Source organism: Larimichthys crocea, chromosome VIII (assembly GCF_000972845.2).
Source record: "Larimichthys crocea isolate SSNF chromosome VIII, L_crocea_2.0, whole genome shotgun sequence".
Lineage (NCBI taxonomy): Eukaryota > Metazoa > Chordata > Actinopteri > Sciaenidae > Larimichthys > Larimichthys crocea.
The window spans coordinates 28541614-28569181 of record NC_040018.1 but is presented as its reverse complement, the minus strand read 5'-3'; the positions used below and the strand labels follow the sequence as shown (position 1 = coordinate 28569181).

The window sequence follows — 27568 nt, the reverse complement described above, 5'->3', positions numbered from 1 at the left end:
TGCTGCCTCCTGCGGTAGCCTCGATCCCTCTGATCAGGATGAAACCTGATGAGAACGAAGACGCTTTGACTGCATGTTGCAGCAACACACTCCATGATGCAAGTGTCATGCATGAGTGTTGTATGCATCAAGTCCATCTGATGCTGAAACCTGGTCTCCTCTAGAACGTGCACACCACAGGATGTCTGTGGCTTAAGCCCCTCAGAACCGTGACAGGTGGGATGAAGGACGGGTTACTTTGTCCTGATCCTGCTGTGCTGCAAGGCCATCTAAAAACCTGAGTCACTGTGCAAACCACTTTTAGATGATGTGTTGCTCTATTTAGATATTTGGTTTGTGTCTGTGCTCTGTTCAGCCGGGTGGCCAAGTGTGAGTTTGCGAGGGAGATGTTGGTAGTGTACTTGGGTTGGGACAATATGAAGAGGGAAATGAGAAATGTTGTGCGGGGGAGATGATTGATTAAATGTGATCAAATAAGGAGATTTAAATAAAAAAAGATTTAATGAAAGTAAAATTGTATTTGTTTGATCTGAACTGTTTGGTGGAAAATACATTTTTTGCTATTTTTTTATCCGTCCGATCAAAGATTAAATGAAAAGCTTCTTTTAAATTTTCAGTGTAAAAAGGCAATGAACAGTATTACTTATTTATGTAGTTAGTTGGTGGAAGTTTTCACAATGTGTGATCACCTTTATAATAATAATAATAATAATAATAATAATAATAATAATAATAATAATAAGTCAGTATCTGGGCTCCATAGATGTATTCAGATGACTAAAAGTCTAAAACACTGAAATTCTCACATATTGTGAAGAAGGAAAGTTTCATTTGCATTATTTCAACAACACACAACACAAAGCAGCTCAATCTGATGATTTAAAACTTCTTTGTTTTGACTGAACTTTGGTCTCATTTTTGTCATTTTGGCCAAAATTCTTGTCAGTTATAAAGTTTTACTCACTGTCCGAGATCTAGCCACAGATCTTTTACTGAGGACATCACAGCATTATGGTAGTGAAACAGAAATTTATCACGCCTGAAATCTCCATTATTATTGTCCATATCCATCTTCCCAACTACAATGGACAATCAGGTTATTTCATCAATTTTGACATTTGTCTTCACAGAAATTTGAGAAAATTCAAAAAATTCAATTCACACCTGCATCATTCTTTTCAATGCATACATTTTGTTTGCCTTTGTCATAATTCAGATGGCTGTTGAACGTTTGTTAAACGTTTTTAGTCTTGTTAAATGTTAGTGCAACTGATAGAAATGATGGCCAAAACTACAAATATTCTGTTTGGGAAGAAAATAGATAAAATCGAGTAAAATGGATGTTTCAAATTGATTCAAATGTGAGCTGCTTTGTTCCTGCACCCAGTACACAACCATGCCCAACATCATTTCATAGTGTAGTGCAGTATTTCACAGTCACAGACACCAATATGACTTCATACTTACCAATAAATCCTCTGAGCATTAAAGTCCTTTAAACACACAGCACACCGTTACAGTGTGGATACAGTTGCTTCTGACTGACAGCCAGTTTTTTTGGTGACATCAAACACAGACACACCGACGAGACAACAGCTAAAAAATTTTGTGAAATGAACCCAAATGATGAAATGCAAAATGACCCTGAGGGTGAATGTGTGAATGTGAATCATCCTCCACCATGAGATGGGCCAACCATCAAATGCTCAAGCCATACAATAGTGAGTTATGCTAAAGAATCCTGAGCTACAAGGCAAACTCTGAGGACAAAAAGGTCAGATCATTGCGACATGGTGTCACTAACAGCAAACAGCTTCATTTTATGTCTTAACTGGCGACTAGGCTAAGAAACTGTGAGCCACTTTGAAGCACATTTTTGTTTTTGTGTATGTTTTGTCCTTTAGGGGGCGCCATAAAACTCAGTAGGTAGCAGTGATGCGGGGTCCATGTTTGATTGACCTGCACCGACCGACGTTTTAAACTAACCCGCCCGAACTCGGACCGCAGCAAATAATTGTGAAATATTGTACTCAACCCGCTTCCTGATACTCTTGATTAACTTCGTAGCGTCATCGGGCTACATAAAACCGGCTTTACTGAGTTATTATCTTCATTTAAAAGTGGCCTATTAAAATGCGGTTTCTTCGCGCCACTTATTCAGCCAATAAAGTCTGTGTATTTCAACAGAAAATTTTGTCTACTACATAAATTACAAAACTTTACTCGGCATCTTTATTTCAAACGACCCGACCGACCACGACCTGAATATCAATAAAAATATTGATTGGTGACTCGTGACCACGGGCACCCGCTCAATTTGGACCCACCCCGCAACTAATTAAATGTACCACAGTTATAAAAAGCTCTGTCTATTTTATTCTGTCGCTCATAAGTCACCTCATGTTTTGGAAGAGCAACTTAATTTTGAATGCTTTAATGGAAAATTCCAGTCTGAGTCGGGATCTATGTCCGGGTCTGACCCAACCGCTCAGCCAGCCATGTGATCTACAGATGCCATGTGTCCATGGGTGATCCCTGCTGTGCAACTACAGCAAATCAAAGTACTTAATTAATCAGCTATTGTATGTGAGGGATTCCATGAGCAATAAATGCTACCTGGTTATATACATCCTACATACCATGATGATCTTACAATGGTAGCACATGGAGCAGCAGTTCGTCATGATGGCCTATCCATGCAGCTACTCCATGTGTTGACTTTGAGTCAGAGTTTGAAATGATGTGTGTGTGTTTGACGGTTGTGTGCATGTAAAAAACTCCAAACGTGTTGCTGAGTTTGGACTTCTGTGCCTTTGTCACTACATCTAACACACTATCACTGTGAGTCACCTTCCACGGTGAGGAGGCAGACACCTCTTCATGTACAGACGTAGTATTTGCATTTCAAGTGGTTGCGTTCATGACCCAAAATTTTGTGAGCCCGGGCTGAAACTGATCGTGTGCAGATCTTTTCTGAGGGTTTGAGCAACTTGTATCCACGATGAACAAAACACACCGCTCCCTCCCTGAAAGCCATCCAGCCGTATCCATCAACCCTCCACCACCCTGCCCTGTCCAGCTATGGTTAGACACAGACTGCTATGGGCTCACCTGGGTTTATTTGAAGTTTCATGTTAGAGTATGACGTTTTGTACAGTACGGCAAAATGTCAAACTTCGAACATGTCTAATGTTTTATTGCACATGATGTGTTTACTCCTCCTCCACCAGGCGGGAGCAGCACGGTGAAGGAAACACCTTGGGTTAAAGGAATGTGTCCCTGGCATACCTCACAGCTGGCTATGGGTCAACAGGGTCAAACAGCTGGTTATGTAACTGTAAGCATTTTGTAATGTTTGAGACTACACTACCCAGAGGAGCCCACAGATATCTGATCTTAACCAATCTACCTACAGTAAAACACTCCAGGCAGTGCAGTAAACACACAAAAACACACATACATACATACATACACACACTCACACACACACAGTGCATGCATCTTACATGAGAAACACTTGGGGACAGCTCTGGGTTTAGCCATCACACAGGTAGATACCCTCTTACACTGCCTAGTGGTGACTGGAGGACAAGACAAGGAAGTGGAAGGGAGGTCACATGTCCTGTGGACCACACCAGAATGTGCATGCATGTGTGCACACACACTAACACACACATACAAGCTCCCATTCCTTTTTATTATATACTAGACAGTGACTGCTGCATGGATAATTATTGATACATTCATCCACAGATTCTGTCACATTGGCTACGGCAACATCATCCAGATATCCATGATTGTGCACAAATCAAGCTCTGATATGAATTAATATTAATAAATATTACTTGTATTTAATTATGTGCACAAGGTGGAAAGTATGTAACAATGTACCATGATCATTCTTTGAGTTTATGATGCGGTGAACAGTTTTTGAAACATATCACCACCCTTTGTGTTATGAATCTGTTTTTCTATCAGCAGGTCTCGGTGCTTGTTTTCTGAGGGTTTTCTAGGGAAGAAGTATCCTATCTTTATTCAAGAGCGCACATTTTCAGTTAGAGAGCATGGTTTCTCCTTCTCGTGCTCAGATTTATCGTCCTCGTGCTCAGATTTTGTGCTCGTACTCAGATTTCTGCTGCTTTCTTTCAAAATGTGTGCTTGGACTCAAAACATCACATGCTTGTGCTCACATTTCTTCTGTTTGGACACAAACATTTCGCTCGCCACTCAAATATGTCCTGTGCACGCTCAGATCTAATGTGCTCGCGCTCAAAACATGTCCTGTGCGCGCTCAAATTTTTTCTGCTCGCGCTTAAAACAGCTCGTCCTCTCAGGTTGAAGTGTCTGCTCAGACTGAAGGATGCCCCGCCCTGCGCTTAAATTAGTGTGTTTCACCAGCCAATAGGGAGACAGCTAGAGTCTGGCCTTATCTTGGGTGTGTTCCTTTGCGTTTTTTAACGCTCCGTAGGGGCGGGTATATGGTCTGTTTGTAAAACTGCCTCTCTTAAAATACACCAATTTACCATACTAGCCAGCTATTTGAATTGTCACCTATTTAAGACGTTTTGAGTGTGAGCACATTAGATCTGAGCGTGCACAGGACATATTTGAGTGGCGAGCGAAATGTTTGTGTCCAAGCAGAAGAAATGTGAGCACAAGCATGTGATGTTTTGAGTCCAAGCACACATTCTGAAAGAAAGCAGCAGAAATCTGAGTACGAGGACAATAAATCTGAGCACGAGAAGGAGAAACCATGCTCTCAAACTGAAAATGTGCGCTCTTGAATAAAGATAGGATACTTCTTCCATAGTTTTCTCCCAAATTCAACTCAAGAAGACTTGGAGTCAAAAACATGAACTGGAACATTTCCCATTCCAAGAATACATTGGTTAATTGGCGTCTACTTGTCTATCTGAATTGAATTTAACTGAATGTCTGCTGACACAAGTATCTTGTATCTTATAGTCTGGGACTGAGGCAGTTTTAGTATCTGTCTCTTCCAAATAAGACAGGAAGCGATGTGTTTGGAATGAGAAACATCGTCTACATTGCCATGATTAGGTGAGTCCATTCAGTGACAGCTCAGCCAGAACACCCTTTACTTCCCAATATCCTCAAGGACTTTCACATAGCTAATAACATGGCATGATGACTACAGGTTTCCAGGATTTCCAGGATGATTGGAACCACTTCCTTTCTGAATTGCAGTCACTGCACTGGATCAAATCAAGTAGATATTTCAGGTGGTCAACAGCTCTTGGTGTTTGGTTAGCAATAAAAATTTAGACTTTCAAAATAAAGCTTGCTGAGAATCATTTCCCATTTTCTGAGTTTGGGACGTCCTTTGTTGTCATGTTAACAATAATAAACATGTCACTCATGTTGTGAAACTGTTGCAGTCTGGTTAGATTTAGACATCCAAACCACTTGGTAAGGTTTAAAAGAAGATCATGGCTGGCGTTAAAATAAGTACGATAGTTATGTCATTTAACTTACGTGACTTAAGTTAAGTTACATAAAATAAGTCAACTCTGACCAAACAGCGCCCTCTGAGGTTAAAGTCCTGTGTTTGCTTGACTGCTCCACCCACCCTAACCTCTTCCAAAGCTGGACTTTCTCACTCCTTACACTACGTCATCTGACTTTGATAGCACATCAAAACAGTAAGCTATAAGGATGCCTCAAGAAATGATGCAATGGCGGAACCTTGAGCGTCATTCCTTGAAGCACTGGACCACTGCCCAAGCTTACATGTTTTACACAATACTATACTACATGTGTAACCAGTGACAGATTAATGTAGTATGTTTTGCATTTAAAGCCTGTAATATATGAGTAGCAATCAAACATTTTGTTTTAACCTAAATTGCTGCTCATTGTGTTGGCACCTTTAAAAAAATAATGGTCATTCCTTAAATTAGTATAAAATGTCTCAAAACCTTCAGGCTTTAGACAAAAACAGAGTTTAAGTCCAGGCAACCAAAGTACAGTAGTACTTGTCATTACTTCAATAAGAAATTAAACATACTGCATTACATCAGTAGTGAATGGCAATGATTGGATACCACACACACACACATACACAAACACATACACACACTTACCCATTCCTTTGGTGTGGTTGAAGTCTCCTCTCACGATCTTACAGGAGCGTCCGTCTCCATTACATACACCACACCGGTCTTCTTTTGCTGAAGAGCCAATGATGCCATCACAGCCAATTTTCTGACCACAACAAAAATAGCAAAGAACAGTCAAACACAAGGCCGAAGAGTCTGTCTGCCCACATTGTAACCTGTGTTAAGACAGCTTGAATTTCTGTGTGTGTGTGGAAGTTGTATCTACAGTACTTGCATTTCATGTTTTATGTTGGCTTAGCCTAGTGTCATATGTAGTTCAGTCACTCATCAGAAGGTGGTGTCAAAACTTAAGGTAATGGATGCACCAACCTCTGTTGGGGCTATTTCACATAAATGTCGACCCCCGTTCAGGAATTTGAAAGAAAATGGAAAAAGTGACTTGTTGATGGACTGTCTTCAACAGGTCAGGTTCTCTGACAAAGCGTGTAGACTGTAGCTGAGGAGATGTCCAACTGCTAGTTACAATGTGTGGCCAGTGAAGCCAGGAATTTACTGCAGTAATCCATACTGTGCAGGCAAATGGGGCGTGTGTCCACATCCCTGAAGCCACTGGACCGAGGATTTTACTTCTGAAGAAAGGCATAACAGTCTGCTCCTTCTCAGTAATACATTTTGGTCAGTGAGGTTAGAAGAAAGTAAATACAATAATTGCAGTGATCTCTTGTTCAGTCATGAGACAAGGAGAAATAAAAGTCACCTGGATATATATCCTTCACACCATCATCAGAGATTCTGCAAAAACCGTGACATCCAATCAGCATCACCAACTCGTACACTGAAGTAAGACTGTATCTGACCACCTTTGTCCTACATTGTGTGAAGGACACTTCTTCAAGCAAGCATTGACTCTTTCTTTTATTAGATTATATAACCAAGATTTGACCGTCTTTCCCAAATCTCACCCAGGAGATGTTGTCTTGCATGCTTAGGCTACTAACTGTGGATACTGAAGGAAAACAAATGAAATATGCTGATTGTGAATTATTTGCACAATTATTTAACATACTTTTAATTTCTTTGGAGAAAACCAGATTGCAAGTGGAATGGATCTGTCCACCGTTACTGGGGATTCACACCGGGGACGTGAGCGCGCCGCGGTTTAGCTCCGTCCTCTGCCCGGCATCAATCCCCACCGGACGTGTGACGGCAGCGTAACAAGCCAGCCGTATTCACGCGAGATAATGAGATCACACGAGAATCTTGAACGTACGGGAGACCCAGCGATAAACTGTGTATAAAGAAAACAACAACAACAAACAGCTGACTTTGCTTCTCCGACGTGGAAGAGATTATAAAAAGCATCTGTTGTGTCATAAATTATTGTGTGTTGTTCCACTTCAACAATTAGTCTCTCATCGTTCATGTTGAGACCCTTTGATCGACTGACTGCTGACATTGTGCCACCGGTCATGACGTAACGTTGATGTTGTGTTTTATTTTGAAAGGGGGCGGAAGTGTATTACGTTGATTCTGTGTTGGATTTCCTGTCTGGTGCAATCTGCTCTGTTGAGATTCACGCGGTTTAGCAATGGCTCGCGTCAAAAATAGAAATGCTACAGAATGATGGGGCTGCAACGCGGAGAGTCGCTGCTGAGACGTTCCATGCCACGCCCGGTGGAAACGGTTTCATTGATTACATTGGCAGCGATTAGCTCCGGTGACCACGGCGCAGCCGTTCCGGTGAGAATAAGGCTTTATGCAGACGACACACAGTTATACCTCCCACTGAGACCTGATGACCAGGAAAGCCTAACTGCTGATTATGACTGTTTGTTTAGTGATTATATAAAATGGCTCAAAACTTCCTACAACTCAATGATTTAAAAAAATACTGTTAAAATTCCTGTTGTTAAAAATGACTCATCATCCACCTACATTACTCTCTTTTAACTCAAAATACCCTTGGTCCATTGTTTGCTAATATCAAGGCCTGTGCTAGAAACCTTGGTGTTTAATTCACACCTCACCTCCCAACCACATATCAATAAATTTGCTTTTAGAGTAGTCAAATACATGCTCCCACACACCGGTCTTCAAAAAATAATCCTTAGTATACCTTTATATTTTTTAAAACTGGACTAGTGCAATTCACTCCACTCTGGTATCAACGGAAAATCCCCCTCACGCCTCCAACTAGTCCAGAGTGCAGCAGCTTGGTTTCTTTTAACAGATGACATCACATTTAACCGATTTGGAGCTTCTCTCCACTGGCTTCCTGTGCATTTTAGGATTGATTTTAAAATTTTGCTCATAACTTTCGAAGCCCTTCGCTGTCTGGTCACTGACTACATTTCCAACTTGTTAACCTCGTACGAGCCAGGTCGTACCCTCAGATCTTTGGATGGGTCACTTCTGGTTGTTCCAAGGCAAGTCGAGGCTCAAAACAAGAGATGACCCATGCCATCTCCATCAAGACCCCTTGACTCTGGAACGACCTGCCTGAGGAAATAAGGCTTGCTGCTTCAGTGAACCGAGTTGTTGTTGTTATATATTAAGAGAAACAGAGAGAAGTAGATACATGATCATAGAAATGGATAAATATTAGAATAAAACCATAACCCTAACCCTATTGCACATAAAAAAGACCATCTGCAAACTTCTTCAAACCCTTCGAATCGCAACCAGCAAAGGCGACATTGAAGACTTCAGGTTACAAACAGGTTACACGGTCATATGGGGTCACTAATGTAAGAGGTTTAAGATCATGAATGGCTTCAGACATTTTAAAATCAATTCTAAAAGTAACTATGACCAACTGAGGATACCTGAATAAGGGGTTAGTGTTGCATTTTGTACCAGTCCGGAACAATAATGCATTACAATAATCAAAAGTCAAAAGTAGGGTGTTTACTTCTTTTGCTAGATCACCTTGACGTTATTTTTGCAACATCCCTCAGCTGGAGGAAGCAGGATTTCACAAACTGTTACTTTTGCCCAGTGAAAGAAGAACACACCCACATTTTAGCTGCTTATTCTGGCGAGCTTCAATAGTTTTGTTTTTGGGAGGATCAAAAAAAAAAAAAAAAAAGGGTAGGATGGGGAGCCTAACAGTTAGAGGCAGATGTTTTGTGTGGGAGATCTGCATGCCATGAGCAAAGCTGTGGCCCTGCATATGTATACTGTGCAGAGAGACAGTCATGGTGCTTAAACTGACACTTGTGGAACAACATAACTCAGGATTGAAGGAGCAGGCGACAACAAAGAGGTGTGAAAACAAAAGACAAACGATGATTGCAGACAGGGGGCAGTAACTGCTGACAGGTTTTATAGTGCGTGTGTGTCAGTGACTGACTGCACTGCATGCATTACTGGTTGTCTGAATCAGCAACCCCCGTCCATGGCACAGAGCCTCGTGAAGGCTCACAAGACAGAGAGACTTTTTTAGGAATTTAAACGTTAAGCCAGACACACACACAGACAATGACACACCCACACACACACACACACAGTGCAAGAGAAAGCAATGCATGGTGCGCAGTTTGCTGAATCAGAGGACCATATGGCCTCTCCAACTCCAAGTCAGACTTCCAGGGTCCTCCTCCAGCCAGACACAGTCTATTTTCATAGCTTCACTGAATATATTTCTCTCCCCTTTTCCTGTCTGCTTCCTTTTTTTCTTCTCTCTCTCCCTCTCTCTCTCTCTCTCTCTCCTTGCCAGTGTTTTCATAGCATGCCTGAGACTCACATGCCAGGCTTAGAAAAACATCCATGCCTCCTCCTCCTCCTCCTTCTCCTCCTCCCTCTGTAACCTCAGTATCTGCCTACATCTCTTTGTCTTTGCAGCTCACAGTCTCTCCATCCTCCTCCAACTCCTTCACTTCGCTTCCCCCCTCTCAGGTGAAAGACAGACGCAGTGTGCAGGCTGGAATGTTTTGGCACAGCCCAGCAGATGCTGATGATGTGGATGTTTGGGAGATGACAAAGGCAGACCAGAGATCAGAGATATTTGATTAACCTCCTGCTCAGGTCAGGTCAGGTTGATTTAGACATAATTGCAGGTAATGGGTCGGTTCTGATGCAGCTGTTTGCAGGTGCACGCTGGGTTTGCAAATGTGCATAAGCGCAGGACTCGGGACAGAAGACGAAAAATGCTTTTTACTGACAGTGCCAATTTTTTTTCCTGCTGCATATGGGATGGAAAATGATGTGATTTTAAGTACCGAACGAATATTTCGCAGACTGACTCTGAGTCTACGTGATTTGTAATAATGGAATAAAACATTCCAAAACACACGAATGTGACTGACGTGTGCTTCAGCTGGACTCACTCTAACTTATCTCGCACAGTTAAAGATACATGAGTCATTGCTGATGTGTAAGTAAGTATTTTGTGAGCGCATGTGCGTCATGATAATTACATCCATATTCCACTTTCTGGACCTCTCTCTCTCTCTCGCTCTCCCCCTCTGGCATTAATATAACATGAATTATATTGCCAAAAGTGCCAAATATATATACACAATATAATTATAGGAGAAAAAATAAAAACACTTTAAGTAGAATAAAATAACAGAATGTTTGCATACATCCTTTCACGGGACTTGGCAGGCAGCTGGCTGGAAATCAGCTGGAAGACGGCTGCCATTCAGCTGGCGTTCAGCTTGAACGGGAACTTTTAAGTTGCTACTACTGTACTGTATAAGATAATGTTTGTTTCAAATCAATTAACAACATTATATTAATACAACATTGTATTTATGTCAAATAAAAAGCAGCGTTTCTCTCTCAGCCAGACGGAGAATTCCTCCCAAATGTACCGGCATCCAACATTTGCAAATAAACACAAAAGACCGACTGTAGTCGGGACACCAGATCCAAATAAACTCCTCAACCCTCCCCAAGGAAGCAGGCTGTGGATCCAGTCCACCACCGCTAACTGCTAATGAATGAGGGACTCTATTGATCCATGTATAGGGACACTTCATAGCTTTGCACTGTGTTTATTTATTTCATAGCTGATTTTATTTCAGCGATGACAGCAGTGTCAAAAACGCTCCCTCAGCTGGTGGAAAGACTAAACTTTGGAGCTTTTATTCAATGGACCAGTCTCTCTGAGCAACAGGTCGACCTGCAGCCTCGACATTTGAACTTGGCAGCGTTATAATCTTTATCATATATAAATATCTGCATATGCAGAGCCTGTGTCTAAACTACACTCAGACAAAACACTCATGGAGGGAATTTTTTGGGTCTCTACAAATAATATTAAGAGTATTATTAAAAAATATTAAAGCTGAATTATTATTGGAAGCTTTCTGGTTTCTGTTCAAAGTCTATTTGTAGTCTAAGCAGTATCTACAGAGGACTCATCTCTGTACTTGTCCTGTTAGATCTTAGTGCTGCATTTGACACCATTGACCATCAAATTCTTTTACAGAGACTGGAACATCAAAGGGCATCAAAGGAACCGCCCTAAGCTGGTTTAAGTCGTATTTCTTAGATCGATCTCAGTTTGTTCACGTCAGTGATGAATCCTCCATGCAGACCAAAGTTTGTCATGGAGTCCCACAAGGTTCTGTACTAGGACCACTTCTATTCAGTTTATATATGCTTCCTTTAGGGAACATTATTAGGAATCACTCCATTAATTTTCATCGTTATGCTGACGACACCCAATTATATTTATCGATCAAGCCTGATGCAACCAATCAGTTAACTAAACTCCAAGCATGCCTTAAGGATATACAAAGTTGGATGACCTACAATTTTTTGATGTTAAATTCAGACAAAACTGAAGTTCTTGTAATTGGACCCAAACACCTCAGAAACTCTCTTTCTAGAGACTTTAGACAGGATCACTCTGGCCAAGAAATTCTTCTCCTTACATACAAAACTGGCCAGGCACCATCTTATCTAAAAGGGCTCATAGTACCTTACTACCCCTCTAGAACACTGCGCTCTCAGGATGTTGGGTTCCTTGTGGTTCCTATAGTCTCCAAAGGTACATTGGGAGCCAGAGCTTTCAGCTATTATGCTCCTCTTCTGTGGAACAAACCATTCTGGGTACTCTCTCTGTCTCTCTCTCTCAAATAAAATTGATTTGATTTGATTTGATTTGAGAATGTTGACTATACTGCACAACTGTAAAATAAAGCACAAAATGTGAACGAGTCTGGGAATATGAGTGACGTTATAAAACACTTCAAACATGGAGCAAACTTCAGAGTAAACAGCTGCACCATGCTGTCAAGGCTTCACCAGGCATCAAATGAACTCTATTGGTATCAGTGTCACTCTAAGGGTACTGATGTTACTGATGTAAAAGATACCCAGCCCTACTTATAATGATAACATTTACACTGGACACTTCGGCATTCGTACAGAAGGAGCCAGGGATCGAACCTCCAACACAGAGCTGAGTGGACGACCTGCTAACTCCCTGCCTCAGTTCTTTACTGGAGATTAACAGCTGGCTAAGTTGGTGAGGTTGAACTCGGCCCCTTTCGAGCAGAAGAGCAGACCGGCAGGCCACCAGGGCAGAGGAAGTGTAAATGTATTTGGTGTGTAACATTCCATGACATGATTTTGTTTGCACCTGTGTGTGTGTGTGTGTGCGCGCGTGAGTATGAGTGTGTACCTGACACCTCCCATTAACACACAAGTCAGCCTCGTATGGTCCACAGGGCGTCCCATCCATCACTCTGTCAGCCATCAGAACTGGGACATCTCGACCCACCGGGCTGCAGAACAACACACACGGCTTCTCTGCTCACACACACACACACACACACACACACACACACACACACACACACACACACACACACACCATCAGTGCTACAACCAGAGATGAAAAAGTGCAGGAATATTCATATCAAGTAAAAGTATTGTTACTTTAAGATTGTACTTACATAGTATAAAACATCATGAATCAGACAACACAGAGATGTACAGACAACATACACTCCACACACTGCACGCTACAAACTACACAGCTTTTACACACTGTACACACACACAATGCTATAACCAGTCCATTCAGCCACTCTGCAGTCACAGAAAATCCTCACACTCCTCACTGAAGGTAAAAGTTGAGTCTTGATAAACTGACTTCCACCCATTAAGGAAGGAAGTAAGGAAGGAAAGAAGAGAAAACATGATCCTCAGAATAAAAGTAAACAGCTCCTATAAATAATCAAAAGAAAGAGAGCTTCTGTCAGACAGTTGCCACAGCTCATGCCGCTGATTGAAAAGCAGAATCTGGATGAAAACTGCTTTTCCAGTCAAGGTTGTGTCAGCTGAGAGGAGACTCAAGCAAAGTAAGTCATCTGTATAAGTGTATGTTTCTGTTTTATACTGGCTGTAAAATCAACTTCATAGCTGTCCAATAAAGAGTTTATCCACTGCAAGCTGTGCAGCAACAACCGCCTACATGTAAAGACATTAATACACAAATGTATTCATGGAAAAAACGAATCCATAATTTGTACAATGGATTGCGAGGAAGCCCTGCAAAGGCGAAACCAAAGCATGTGACTTGAAAGTGCTTCCACCTGAATGTAAGATTTGTGTTTGTCCGGAGGCTGTTTGACTTCATGAACATACAGAGAGAATGGAGGAAAAGACTCAACCAACATCTGTACAGTCTGTTTTTGTGGCGTCTGAGCCGGGAATGCAACAACAGTCCAGCTGTCAAATTGCCCGTAATTGAACAACTGTTGCCTGTATTTTTGGCGTTTCGTGTCTAATTGCTCTTGTAATGTTTCTATTATATTCTACTCTTATTCTATACACATAGTTGTTTGTTCTTTTTCTTGTCTTTGTGATGCTGTAACGTCTGAATTCGCCCTCTGGAGGATCATTAAGATACATGCAGGTAAATGTGAGGCAGAATTTTGAGATGGTGACTTGATTTGATAATAATACAGTAATATCTGTGGTGTGAAATCCAGCACATCATCCTACACACCAGTGTTTTCTTTGACCTCCTGTAAATCACTGCCCACGTCCAAGCACCAAAGTGTTTAGTTGTGTAACATGAGAACGCTTAAATCATTGAGATGTATGACCTGTATGTTTAAATGTGTCGACATAAACACAAATATAAATTGTCTGCATACAGTCCCGGCCGTGTTGTAAGCCTGTAGGAGTAAATTAACTCTCTGGCCACTGCTTGGCTTTAAAAAAACACATGAATCATTCCAGCAGTGAATGATTTAATGCAATTATTGCTCTCTGGACACGGTAATTAGGAACATTCATTTTAAAGCTACCGCTCCTCTTAAGGATACGTCATTTTTCACAGTTACCCAGACACTGTTGACGCCCACTCTTCTTGTCACCTATTAACACATACGCACATACACACAAATCATCAAAGCAGTGGGAATATTTCTATCCAGTGTCAACTTCTCCAGCTTTTCTACATCTGAAAATACCTCACAATGTGAGAATATGGAAGGACAGATGGATGTTTGCTGGGAAAAGTGGCCCGCACCCAAACTTTTTTCGGTGCGGGCCACATCAACTTGCCTTTCTGTGATGGGGGGCCGGGGTCAGTCTATAACCAGAAATGATATCAGTCCCACCAGGTTTTCACGGGCCTTTTTTTGAAATAGTTGCGACGTAAATCCCTGATGTTACATCAGGTTATCAAAGAAAATTGCGGTAAAAGTTGCGGTGCTTTTTACATTTTTGTTGCGATTTTGTTGCGGGAGGAAGTGAAAGTTGCGATAAGTTGCGATTCGACAGTCGGGCGCCGACATCCGCACCACTACAGATCTCAACCTTTTTAAATGAAAGCTTAGGACCCACTTCTTTAGATTGTCGTTTCGATCCTGACCAGGGCAGTACTGTTTCTTAGGTGTACTCATTCAGTCTGCTCCTTTCTATGTATTTCTGGAAGGCTTTTAATACCCTGCACTTTTAATTGTATTTGTTTGTTATGTATCTGTTATGTACTGTTTTATGGCTTTGTTGTAAAGCACTTTGGGTGTCGTTTGGCTATTGTAAAGGGCTTTACAAATAAACTTGATTTGATTTGATTTTGATAAAGTCAGCAAACCGAATCATTAATGTCAGTTATTGGGGATTGAGCACAGATGTGTGTTTTATTGCATATGAATTTAACTTTTTGGCTTGTAAGAAGGAAAATGTGTTGCTTTTTCCTGCAAAACTCACAGAGTGAATCTGAAATCCATTTGGTCTGACTTGGAAATGTACCGTAAGTGCTCCATTTTCTGTGCCTCAGCAAGACTCTAGGGTCTAACGTGACACTCCTCATTCACTTTAGACTTTGATTTCATTTCTCATTCCACATTTAAAACTAAAGGTGACTCTGCCTTTGAGAGAGCTGTGTGTTGTGTGTGTAGTGTGTGTGTGTCTCACCATCGTTAATAATAGCCGTCAGCATGCTGCCCTTTTTCTTGCTGGCGTGTCGGTCGTAGGACAGACACTGCAGGTCTCTGAAGCTTGGTGCCCCCTTGGGACAGGGAAGACCTTCACAGGCCTTGTGCTCCACACTGGCCTTCTGACAGTGTCTTCCACCAGGACCGGGCCTGCATGCCACACACACACACACACACACACACAAATATATATATATGGTATGAATACTTAATTCAGGAGATAGAGGAGTGTGTGAGCAGGAACACATGGCGGAAACAAATAAGACACACCTCACAGTTTTATACATGAACTTTTTGACTAACGACCAAGACTGTTAAACCCAGTTCATTAAATAAATAAATATATATATACAAATAAATTAAAAGGTTATTCAAAATAATGAAATAATCTGAATGTCACATTATTAGTTTGGTTGGAGGGCTTTTGGGTGAAGTGACTCAACAGTCTGGCACTCAGCTGGTGACTAATGTATTTGTGTTGCAAAAATACAGTACCAGTCAAAAAAAATGTGGGCACAGTCTCATTCAGTGGTTTAAGGAGTGGTTTGGTTGGCGCAAGCAAGATAGCTGGCAGCCTCAACACAATTTCCCTTCAGGGATTAATAAAGTATTTCTAATCTAATCTAATCTAATGACAACTTTGTACACTGTTCTCTCAATCAGCTCCATGAGGTAGTCACCTGGAATGGTTTTCTGGAATTGCCTTCCTAATAAAGACTATCGGTTGTATTGTTCAGAGTTAGTGTTGGACTACTGTGGTAATCTATACTATAGAAAGAACCACTCAACTAAGTAAAGAGAATCAACTGCATCATTACTTTTAGACATTAAGGTCCATCCATCAAACACAAACTGGCCGCCCCATGAAAGGAAGACCAATAGTTATCTCTGCAGCAGAGGAGAAGTTCTTTACAGTTAGCAGCCTCAGATTAGAGCTCACATAAATCCTTCACAGAGTTCAAGAGGCAGACACATCTCAGCATCAACTGTTCAGAGGAGACTGTGTGAATCAGACCTTCATGGTCGAATTGCTGCAAAGAATCAATGATTGCGGGAGACTGTTACGGCTGTCGCCGTTTCGCCCTGCGCATATGTGTGTGTGTAGTGTTTGTTTTCCCACAATGGGTAAATGCAGGTGTGCGGTTGCCGGTCCCTGGTTGGCCCCAGGCTGGAGGAGGCGGGGACAACACGTTCGGCAGCTGAGCAGGGCCAGGATTGGTGCGGCATGATTTCCACGCCACCAATGAGAGCGCCCCCGCAGCAGCATCACCGGGATTTAATCCCGGTCACTTGGTTGTGTGTTTGTGAGCTTGCCTCGTTTGTTGGTATTCGGAGTTGATGAGGATTCTGTACCTTTTGGCTTGGGACTGGGCAGGGATCTGTTAGAGACATTAGTTCAGGGGTGCTGTTTGGATGTGTTTTGTTATTTGGAATTAACTTTAGATAGTGAGGCTTTTCTTTTTCGTTTTGGTTTCTCGTTAGATTATAATAGGCTCTGTTTAGAGTTCTCCTTTTGTTATATTTGTTTGTTCTTTTTACAGCACCCACTCGCCCTTCGTTCCCTTTTGCCTCACCTCCTTTTGTTAAAAACAATCTGAAAACTTCATTTAATAAACTACTTTTGCTTAATATCCTTTACAATCTGGTTTTACCCCTCTATTGGGTCGTAACAGAGACCAACAAGAAGAAGAGAACTTGCTTTGACCAAGAAACACAATGAATGGACATTAGACCAGTGGGAACCTGGACTTTAGTCAAAATTTGAAACATTTTGTTACAAACATTGTGTCTTTGTGAGACACAGAGAAGGCAAGCAGCTAGTATCTGCATGTGTGGTTCCCACTGTGAATCGTGGAGGACGAAGTGTGATAATCTGGTTTGAGCTTAGTGGGGCCATCATTTGTTTTCAACAGGACGATGACCCAAAACACACCTCCAGACTATGTAAGAGAGATGGTTTAGGATGTGCTGGACCACAGAGTAAAGAAAAAACAGCCAACAAGTGCTCAGCATATATGAGACAGTTGGAAAACCATTCCAAGTTTTGACATCTTCCGTGTTCATCTACAATGTTTTATTGTATTTGTTATTACAATAAAAAGTAAACAGAACACTGAATAAGAAGTTGTGTCCAAACTGGTACTGTATGTGCCCAGGTATAGTTAGACCACAGCCTGTGTGTAAGTATTTCTCAGACAGACAGACAGACAGACAGACAGACAGACAGACAGACAGACAGGTGACATACGGAGGGTTGTCACATTTCCTCTGTCTGAACTGGACTCCAGTACCGCAGGTCCTGCTGCACATGCTCCACTGGCTCCAGGGACTCCAGTCACCATCCACATGCTGAGGGATAGGAGTCTTACTGACACACTCGCCTGCCCTGCACCACTGACACACACACACACACAGACACACAAATTAAAATGATCTCAAATACACTTCACACACATCATAGTCTTCATTTAGTCAAATCATTTAGCTACTGTCAGGTTGTTGCCTGAGAGAGATGGAGATCTCAGCAGCATGGTGTGAGACAGTCCTACCTTGTCAGCTCCACACTCTGTTCCATCCAGAGGAGGATCCAGTTTTGTCTTGCAGGATACGTCTCCCTCTACTAAACACCACAGGCCAGCACACATCAGGTGCTGACACACAGACAAACACACACAAACAAATAAGAAAGATACCATAAATTACACCGGGGTACAATTTGAAAATTTGACAATTTGACAATTTTTATGCTGATTCCAAAATTGCAGTCAGGTTTTTTCCAGCACGTCAAGTTTTTTGTCCACAGCTGACCCTCCAGATCAGCAAAGTTCCACTGATCAGCTGTAGTAAGACTTGCCAGCTGATCACGATTGGACTCATCTACAGCTACATGGCAACTTGTTTGTGCAGTCACATTGAGACAGTGTGGTGAGAGGTGTGTGCAGCTCCCAATAGGTCAGTACTGTCAATGTCTGCACACAGAAAGCTGGCATAGTAGAATGAAGAGGATCTGTGCTGCTGTTCTCTTCACCTTGTAACCATGGACATACCGTTGTAAGTTCTATTTGGTTTGATGCTGTTTTTGTAGTTTTCAAAGCTTGTAACTTTTCCATCTTAGTGTTTAAATTAACATATATTTCCTCAGTTCCTCTGCTACTTCTCGCCGTAAACGCCTAAACCACCCTGACTCCTTTTGCTGTATTTGTGCTAGTTTCACCATTCCAAGTCAGAGGAAAGCAAACATCAGTGCATTTGTCCAACAAGCATATTTTACATTTTAAAGTAAAACTCTGTGATCAAGACAACAAGCCATGAGCCCCTCACAAAGTGTGCAAGCAGTGTGTGGAGAGTTTACGGATGTGGACCAAAGGAACACGTGAAAAGTTGCATTTGGTATCCCCAAAAAGATCATTGCACAGACTGTTACTTTGGTTTAGTGAAAACAAGCACATATCTGTTAGGTACAGTATTTTTCACATTTTTTAAGTTAACAGGGATCCTATAGTTCAAAAACTTGATGCGATAGAGAGAAACTGAGATCAGTTTTGGATTCCGCACCCAAAAATGAGTTAAAAACAGCTGTCAGACCCAACTCAACAAAAACTGTGCTCCCCAGTGTTATCACATAAATGTCTCACATATAAACTCCAGCATCAGATTTACTTAACTCCATCAGCAAATTAGCAGTCATGTCAAACTCAACACTCTGCTGTTGTCAGTTTTTCTTAATAAAAGTCTGGTTTTCTCTGAGCTGAAGGTAAATAAAGGCCTCTGGACACCATTTGAGAATTTATGGCATGTCAGGTTTTGCATGAGGTACCAGACTAAATATACAGGCAGGGACAAGCACAATGTTCAGGTCAGTTCTTTTTTTAGTCTGAATATCAGTTTCCCAATCAAATGACGGGCTTGGAGTTCAGAATGCTTGTGCTGCCTCTGCTGATGTTATGTATTAAGTCACTTCCAGGTGGATTTACACTGCAGCAACCTGCATAATATCAGGCTGGAGTCCTGCTGCTGGAATCTCAAGAATCTTTACAACAAAAAACCTGAGGAAAACAAAAAAAATGCAAAGACAAACACTTTTAACACTTCCTCAGCTCCTCCTGCATCTACTCTATAATTGTTTCTGTATTTTATTGAAGCATCTCTTTCATGCTGTTTCACTCATGTGGTTTTCCCCACACTTGTCAGATGTCATGGGGAGTGTGAGGTCTTATCTCTGAATGCTGAATGATTTTTGGTAAGTGCTGACTCTTTGTGACTTGAAGACTTTGGTTAGATGTTCTGACAGTCCAGCCACATAAAGGATTTGATTTATCACTGCCTGCCCTTGTCTGCCTGGCTTTAGCGGATGCTGAAAAAATCATAAAGGATCCCAACCACCTGGATAACAGTCTTTTCTCCCTGCTGTGATCCGGAAGAAGGTTCCGGATACGCCAAACCAGCATTGAGAGGCTCCGGAAGACCACAAGGATCCTAAATGACGACAGTGACTGAGACAATTTATTCCTTATTACTACTACTGTTGTTTTTATCATTACTTTTATTAATATTACTTACTCACAATACTTGCATAATGACCATTATTATTTAATATATTTTCTATTCTTATCACTCTCCTGTTTTACGCTTTTTTAATTGAACAAATTGTAGGAGCTCATTTCACTATGACTGCACATGTATGACTACATGTGACAAATAAACTGAATTGTAGCAGTGTATATATAGGAACTGCATATGAAATGTGTAAGTAATGGGTCAAAAAGTTATATTTAAAGTTGTTAACTATGCTGGTAAAATTACCCACTGACCTACTTTCTACATTATGAGATGACTTTTCTGCCTCTCTGCTGTTAAAATGAGGCTTAGCTTCAGAGTTAATGGGTCCCTCTAAAAGAACTCTGGCTGCTGTCAGCCCCGTCTGGCTTACAAGGGCCAGAACTGCCACTAATCACGATCAAGATCAACTTTATTTATCAACGCGTGTTACTTGTTGTTATCTTTATTCTAAAATTGATGAGTTGATTTAGTGTCCAAGAGGATTCTCAAGTTCCTCTGAGCCTTTTTTCCGGCTTAGCTCACTGTTAATGATTATAAGCTCATTAGTCAACAGTCGAACATTTTGAGAAATTATGGTTTGCATTGGAGCAAAATCTTAATAAAATAAAATTTTAAAAAATAATTCTTCTTCTTCTTCTACAAATAATGGATTCTCTCTGTTGGCCAAATGCAAACTGCTTCAGAAGTGCAGACCTTTACAAAGACCATAAGTCCAAAATGCCCGTCAGACAGGAGTGGATGGTACATTACACTTGTCTGGGTTTATTGTGTAAATATATTGCACTCTTCTTGACAGAAGAACACACAACTACCCAACAGGAAGCTCACTAACACAGACCAGTATCTCTGTCTGGAGTCTCCCCGCCACTTAGACTCATAAAGATCAGGAGCGAGGAGCCTCCTGCACAGAGCACAACATCTGCAGCAGGTCCAGGGAGTACTCAGGACCAACGGGTGTATGGATCAGAACATCTAACCATGCTTGTGGTTAAGTTAGAACTTAACCATGCAATACCTCAAGATCTCTTCTGGTACATCTTTAAGACAGGACCCCGTGTTGAGAGAGAGACTGGAGTGGTCTATGATATTATTGTGACATTACAAGTGGCCGCTGTGGGGAACGCTACATCAGTGAAACAGCAAATGGGAAGAGGTCATAGGTCATGGAGCAATCATACATTGTTATGAACTTGACTTGAATTTGATATTTATAAGATTCCTTCTCTGCTTTCACCATGAATGGTAAATGGATACATATTTTCAGACAAGAGTTAATTTTTGTTTCCATGTCAGTAAATATCGCCCTGTCCTTTTCAGAGTAACTCTACTCTTACATTTTCTAAATATCAATGGATCTCCTGGTTTATGTGTGACATTTCAAATACTAGGATGTTGTACCTCCATGTCATTGCAGAAAGTGGCATTGGTTCCAAACAGGATCTGGCACTGTTCATCCACGCTGTAGTGCATGCCTGGCAGCTTGGGAGGAAGCCGGACCTGGTAACGGCTCCTGGGGTCTGTGTGCAGTAGGCAGACACTGGCTTTGGACCTGTTTGAAAGGCACACAAGAGAAGAATTCATACTTTGTGCTGACCAGTGAACCATTTTATTTCCAAGAGTTTTCTTTTTACCGTCAAATCTGAATCCAAAAAAGACTTGGCAGTGGCAGCATGGAAGATTTGAACAATCATTTGTCATTTTGAAAGCAAGCGTAGATGAGCATAGATGGTGACATCAATAGGTTTGAGCCAAATTAACATTTTCCTTGTACTGTATGTATCCATTGACTATGTAATTCCACAGAGCTGACAGAGTTTGTTGTCCAGCAGAATGAAAAATGCACTTTGCAGATTAAAATACAGTCCAAAATGAGCACAGGCTGGAGACACAAACTTCAATAGATATACTACTGTATGATACATCTATCAACACATAAATATATTGCCTATTTAGCTGGTGGCCCACAGGCTGCATCCAGGCAAGAAGAAACCTCAGAGTGGCCCAGCATTCATAAATGTGACGACACAAGTAAATTACATGTTGTATGGAGGTAGGTCATGAGTGGGAATATACAGTAACACAGAAAGTTTCACAAAGATATACCTTTGCTATCACCACAGACAAAAGGATATATACAGTTGCACGTTATGAATGTTTGATCCAGATAAAAGCAGCTGTATTAGAGGCATCACTGACCACTACCATCTCTCATCGCTATTTCCGACAAGTATAATTTTACACAAGTGTGAATGTGAGTATTATTGTCTGTCTAGTACGTGTTAGTCCTGTGACTTGCATTTATTTTTTCGACACCTACACATACAATCATGAGCAAATTGTGGGTTAGGCATCTTGCTTAAAGACACCTCGGCATGTACAGGCAGGAATTACACTACCAGACATATGGTTAATAGCTGACCTGCTCTATAACCTGAACTACAGTCGCCTCATTTCAGATTCTCATGTTAGAACAATTCGCAAAGAAGATTTTTTTTTCACCTCTGCTGTCAAGAGCGAACGAGGTTAAAGGAAAACAAGCATAATAATGATCAGAAAACCACACTCTTACTCTATAAATGTTCAGCTTTCATGCAATATGCATGGGAGAGCAAGTTTGTGAGCAGCACAGTATAAACAACAATCTTTTGGAACGATGCCTGGATTTACCGAGTGATGTCAGTCAGTGTTGTATTGTTGTAGAGCAAAGTTACATGGACACAAGCAGAGTAGTTGATCAGAACAATACCTGTAACCATGATCCCTGTACACAACAGATTACTGAAGGACACATTTGAGCTGTGACCTCACTGTGTAGTCAGACCGAACAGATTCATGAACTCAAAACAGGTTTTCTAGATTGTATACTCACTTAGTTAGAAACTGGCCCTCGTAATGTTCTTTAGATGTTTGTCAGTTTCTGAGCATGTGCGACTCCACCCATATCTGTCTGTCAGGCTCTCATCTTTTTTCAATTTCAGTCTTTTAGACGAATGGACAGCAGCCAGATATTACTCACATGCTGGAGTCTGACAGTCTAACTTCATTTTCAGGTTCAATTCAGTGGAGCATGAATATCTTCACAAATACTTTTGTACTTCTACTTAAAGTCCAACTGACATAACATTTAGTCGTCATTCTTAACAGTCGAATTAATGTCAACATATTCCTTAAATTTACTGTTAATAGTTTGATTCCATTAAAGTAGAAATGTGGTTCTCCGGGGAAATCAGAAATGCTCTTTTTCATCTCAGCTGATTGGAGGGGCGGGTCAATGTCTGCGTATGATTGACACGAGCTGGCAGGCTGAGCACCGGTACTGGCAGAGACAATGTAAACAAAGTGTGCTGTAGCTCACAAGCCATAGGCAAGTATGCCAGTGTTTTCATGAAAAAATACCAGAACACAACGCTCCAATAACATTTTACAGGGTAATTTTTAAAAGGTTTCCTCTGTGGTTATAAACATTTAATTTAAAAAAAAACCTTCTCTTCCCTTAAAAATCTTACTGTGCTAAACATTTGACAATAATTTTGAATTTGTTTTTCACAAATAGTTTCACCACAACCATGCTGAGAACTTATTACTGTCGCACCATATCCCAAACACAGACTTTTGAAACCTTTTCAAACAAAGTAAGAGCTATTGCCTGACATGTGGCTGTGTAGTGTGTAGTGTTGGTAGTGGAAGGGAATTTAATGGTGGTGGCCGTGTCCTTAAACAGTACACTGAGGGTGCCACAGGGTTCTGGTTAACCACCTACACAAAAATAAATACATAAATACAAATAAAAATAGTGACTTTCCAGAAGTCTTCCACAGTGAAGTGGTAATATTCCAAGAAACCATCCTTCACGATCACCTGAGTCCATTTGTAGATTGTTGTAATGAGGCAGTCAAACACATGGGCCACTGTTGGTTAACCCCCCCAAAAAAAATCAACAGCAACATACTGACTGTGTTATTTATAATTCATTTAAATGGGGAGTTACATGGAAAATGTTCACAGTGTGTGGATTGTCCTGAAATACAGGGACATGTTCGTGTAACAAGCTGCTTTTGTTTCTGCACAGTGCTGTGACAGCAAAAACTTAATTGCATTCACTTCCATTGTGTTGGGGTGGAGGCAGAAATCTTAGGAAGATATCAGAAATGTGTGTTTTGGTCTTTTTTTTTGTTGTAATTTAGGTGAAGCAATGTTTTAAATTTCACCCCTAACTGGATAGCTAAAGGTGGACATCTGAACCGGGTTCAGGGACCCATTAAAGTTGGAGAACTCACACGAACCCATTGGATTGTTTATCGGTTCAAATAAGAGAAAATACAATTTTGAGCATGTGAAATGTTTAATATTCTAGTTCTATATCAAGATTTGCCTTGTCTGCTTCGAATATTTGTCCTAAAGCACTTCTTCTTGGTCCTTTTTTTTTTCAGATGTGGTGGCCGGCCGTCTGCTGGTGCGGCGGGTAGGTCTGAGCTGGAGGCGTTATCTGACAGTATGTGTGCAGGTTCCATCTTTGTCTGATTTTCTGCTGCCTGTGTCACATAGTGAGTGGTGCTGCAGCAGCAGCGGCAGAGTGATCCCTCCCTAAAAGAAATATCTGACTGTGTTTTGGCTGCTCACAGGATAAACAGTGCTGCCAGTGGTTAATTTTTTGCAGAACAAGTTGTTGGTTAGGAAATTTGCTTCTCTAGGTAGTGATGGTTTGTTAAAAGAGATGTCTCCTTGTGGATAAAAAACCTGTCAGGTGTGCCAGTTAACATGCATTAAACCTGCCTCACTGCAGTGTGTCCCTGCTTTAAATGAACTGGTCCAACACCTCATTGTGGACTGTGTGGGTCTGTTACCATGCAGTTTAATTCATTGTAATGCAGTTTTCATTCTTACTTACTCCAACATGACTGTGGCACAGTTCTGCAGCATCTGCCTGCTGTCTTGGTCGATCAGCCCATGGAGGGATTATGAGATTTGCTGATGCGATCCTTTTGTATTACACGTCTTTATAGATCAAGCAATCAGGAACATGACAACATACATTCAGCTGACATCCTTTCAGGGTTTTTTCAACATTTTCAAAAGGTTGTGTTTCAAGTATTTGCTCTGAAGGCATTTAACATTTAATTTGTGGCATCAAATGTAACATTGCATGAATGTTCCACAAAGAAAATGACTTTCACACCATCCTGACGAGGTTCTCAGATTGATGCAGACGGAGCTTTTCATCCAGTTTTATATCTTGACTGCAGGCTGATAATATACAGAACATGGCGAACAACATTACAATATACCTTCATGAATATGGAACAGCACAGGGACGTTCTGGAAAGAATGTTAAATCGGGAACATCCCCGCAACGTGATTAGAATGTGGCACACATAACATTATACTGTCATGAATATGGATTGGTGCAGGAACGTTCTACAAAAAAACGTCACATTAACAACATTTTAAGAACACGGTGGACATAACATAGCACTTAAACCATTCTCAGAATGTTATAATAATGTTTTTGTAAAACTTTTGTATCACTTCTTCTTCTGTGACATTTACAAAACTTGGATTGTTACCTCAATGTTGTGAAAATGTTCTCTGCTAATTGGGGCATGTATGTGTGTGTGTGTGTGTGTGTGTGTGTGTAGTCACATTTACTAATCCATGCAATTCCCAAATACAATCAGGTGCTGGAGTGGCCTTTGCTGGGCAGAGCAGGACTGAGTTAGATTTTCCATTCTGTCACCATTATACTATAGTTAAAAAGGCCACCATGGACTCACAGTGTTGCGGGCCCCACAGAGAGCCTGGCAGCACGCTCACACTGTCAGCACGCTTGGCAGCCCAGTTGGGTGTGTGCGTATGTATGTAACAGAGAGAGGGAAAGAGAGAGCTAGGCATGGTATATTACTCAGCATCTAAGTGAGGAGACAGTGGTAATGGCAGCAGTGGCAGAGAGAGCTGGTTAATTTAAAGTGTAGCTGGTTCATTCGATGTCTCCTGCTGCTGAGTTTGGATTCCGAGGAAACAGACTTATAGTTCTGGAAGTCACTTAAAAGGTGCAGTGTGTAAAATTCGGGGATTTTATTTTCAGAATAAGACAGACATGGAATATAATATTCATAACAATAATTAAAAATGACCCACATGACCTACAGTAGGAGCCGGTTACTATAGAAACAACATGTTTCTACAGTAGCCCAGAACAGACAAACTAAATACTGACTCTAGACAGGACCTTGTTTTCTCCTTTACATTAAGACGGTGAAGGGTGATGTGAGGAGATTGCAATACAGCAATTAGACCACTAGCTCCAACTAAATTCTACACCAGGGGTCGGCAATTAGCGGCCCGCGGGCCAAAACTGGCCCGCCATCAATTATATCTGGCCTGCTAGATGACGTTGATTTATTTTTAAAATATATATATATATATATTAAATATCTTTAATGTTTTCTGTCAAAATACAACAATTCCACAGATTTCACAACATTTATTAAAAAGCGGGTCATGGCCCGCGATGGTTTGTCAGAAAAAAATTGGCCCGGGTCCAAACTTATTTGCCGACCCCGACTCTACACATGGATCTTTAAAGAGGTTTATTTACAATAAGTTTAGCAGTGTTGCTCAAGCAAGTGGCTACAATTTCTAGCTGCTGTTGAACCTGCTAGCGGTGACATTTGACAACAACAGGTCATAAAAAGTGACTTCAAATATAAAAATAATTAAACTGCAAGCAGCGATGGTCGGGCCCTCGCACATGTGCACGTCGAAATATGCATACATCGGTCTTTATAATAGTGGTCTTAATAACCGCAAGAAGTTTCAGACAGCTCTGAGGAAGTATATGATAGCCCAACACTTTTGCCTGAAAATCAGCCCAAAAGTCAATGGAGTTCATTTTTTTTTCGAAAAATCGGCAACGTGACTTTGACCGCGCCGTCACGGCCACCCCTCTGATAAAAGTTGTGATTTTGATAACTTTTCATTGTCGAGGCCAAGAACACACACGCAAGTTTCAAACTCAAACGGAGTTCGTTTCAATTGCGACCCCTGGAAAAAGAAAATTCGTACACGTGGACAGAACCCTCCGAAAACACACACCGTGTATGTCCATGTGCGACACCCCCAAATGCTAATTTCACCGACATTGGGGGTAGGCAAATTTTCGTGAGTTTTCGAGGGGATATGGCCGCGGAAATGCGATTTACTTTTAAACACGTTCACGTTGAAATCCAATAGGGCCCCCCAGCCCGTGCTCGGGCCCTAATAAAATAAAATAATAATAAGTAATATTTACTTCAATTTTCAGGTTCAGAGGAGTATCAAGGAAGAAAAAACTTCACATAGCAAAAATAAAAAAATACACAATGCAGTGGATTGTACATCCACACACCACTGCCCACACAGAAATAGTTAATTAAAGTTCATCTTACAGCACAGGTGTAAAAAAAAAAAAAAAAAGTGTCTCACCTTAAGAACTTCTCCAGGTCATCACGGCTGCAGGATGACCAGACAGGTCGCTGGGGTTCT

The 27568-nt window shown here is 41.2% G+C and overlaps 1 protein-coding gene across 2 annotated transcripts in view; it reads right to left on the bottom strand.

Annotated features, from left to right (window-relative positions):
• adamts17 (ADAM metallopeptidase with thrombospondin type 1 motif, 17) overlaps nucleotides 1-27568 on the bottom strand; it is a 121496-nt gene that overhangs the window by 19820 nt on the left and 74108 nt on the right. The window contains exons 10-16 of one of the 2 annotated variants that reach the window (XM_027281876.1): nucleotides 21446-21596; nucleotides 18037-18138; nucleotides 17736-17881; nucleotides 15468-15637; nucleotides 12718-12845; nucleotides 6105-6225; nucleotides 3507-3581 (exon numbers count right to left, since the gene is read on the bottom strand). In XM_027281876.1, coding sequence (XP_027137677.1) covers nucleotides 3507-3581; nucleotides 6105-6225; nucleotides 12718-12845; nucleotides 15468-15637; nucleotides 17736-17881; nucleotides 18037-18138; nucleotides 21446-21596 — 893 coding nt within the window. The remainder of the gene's footprint in view (nucleotides 1-3506; nucleotides 3582-6104; nucleotides 6226-12717; nucleotides 12846-15467; nucleotides 15638-17735; nucleotides 17882-18036; nucleotides 18139-21445; nucleotides 21597-27568) is intronic. The other variant, XM_027281877.1, reaches the window with a different exon arrangement.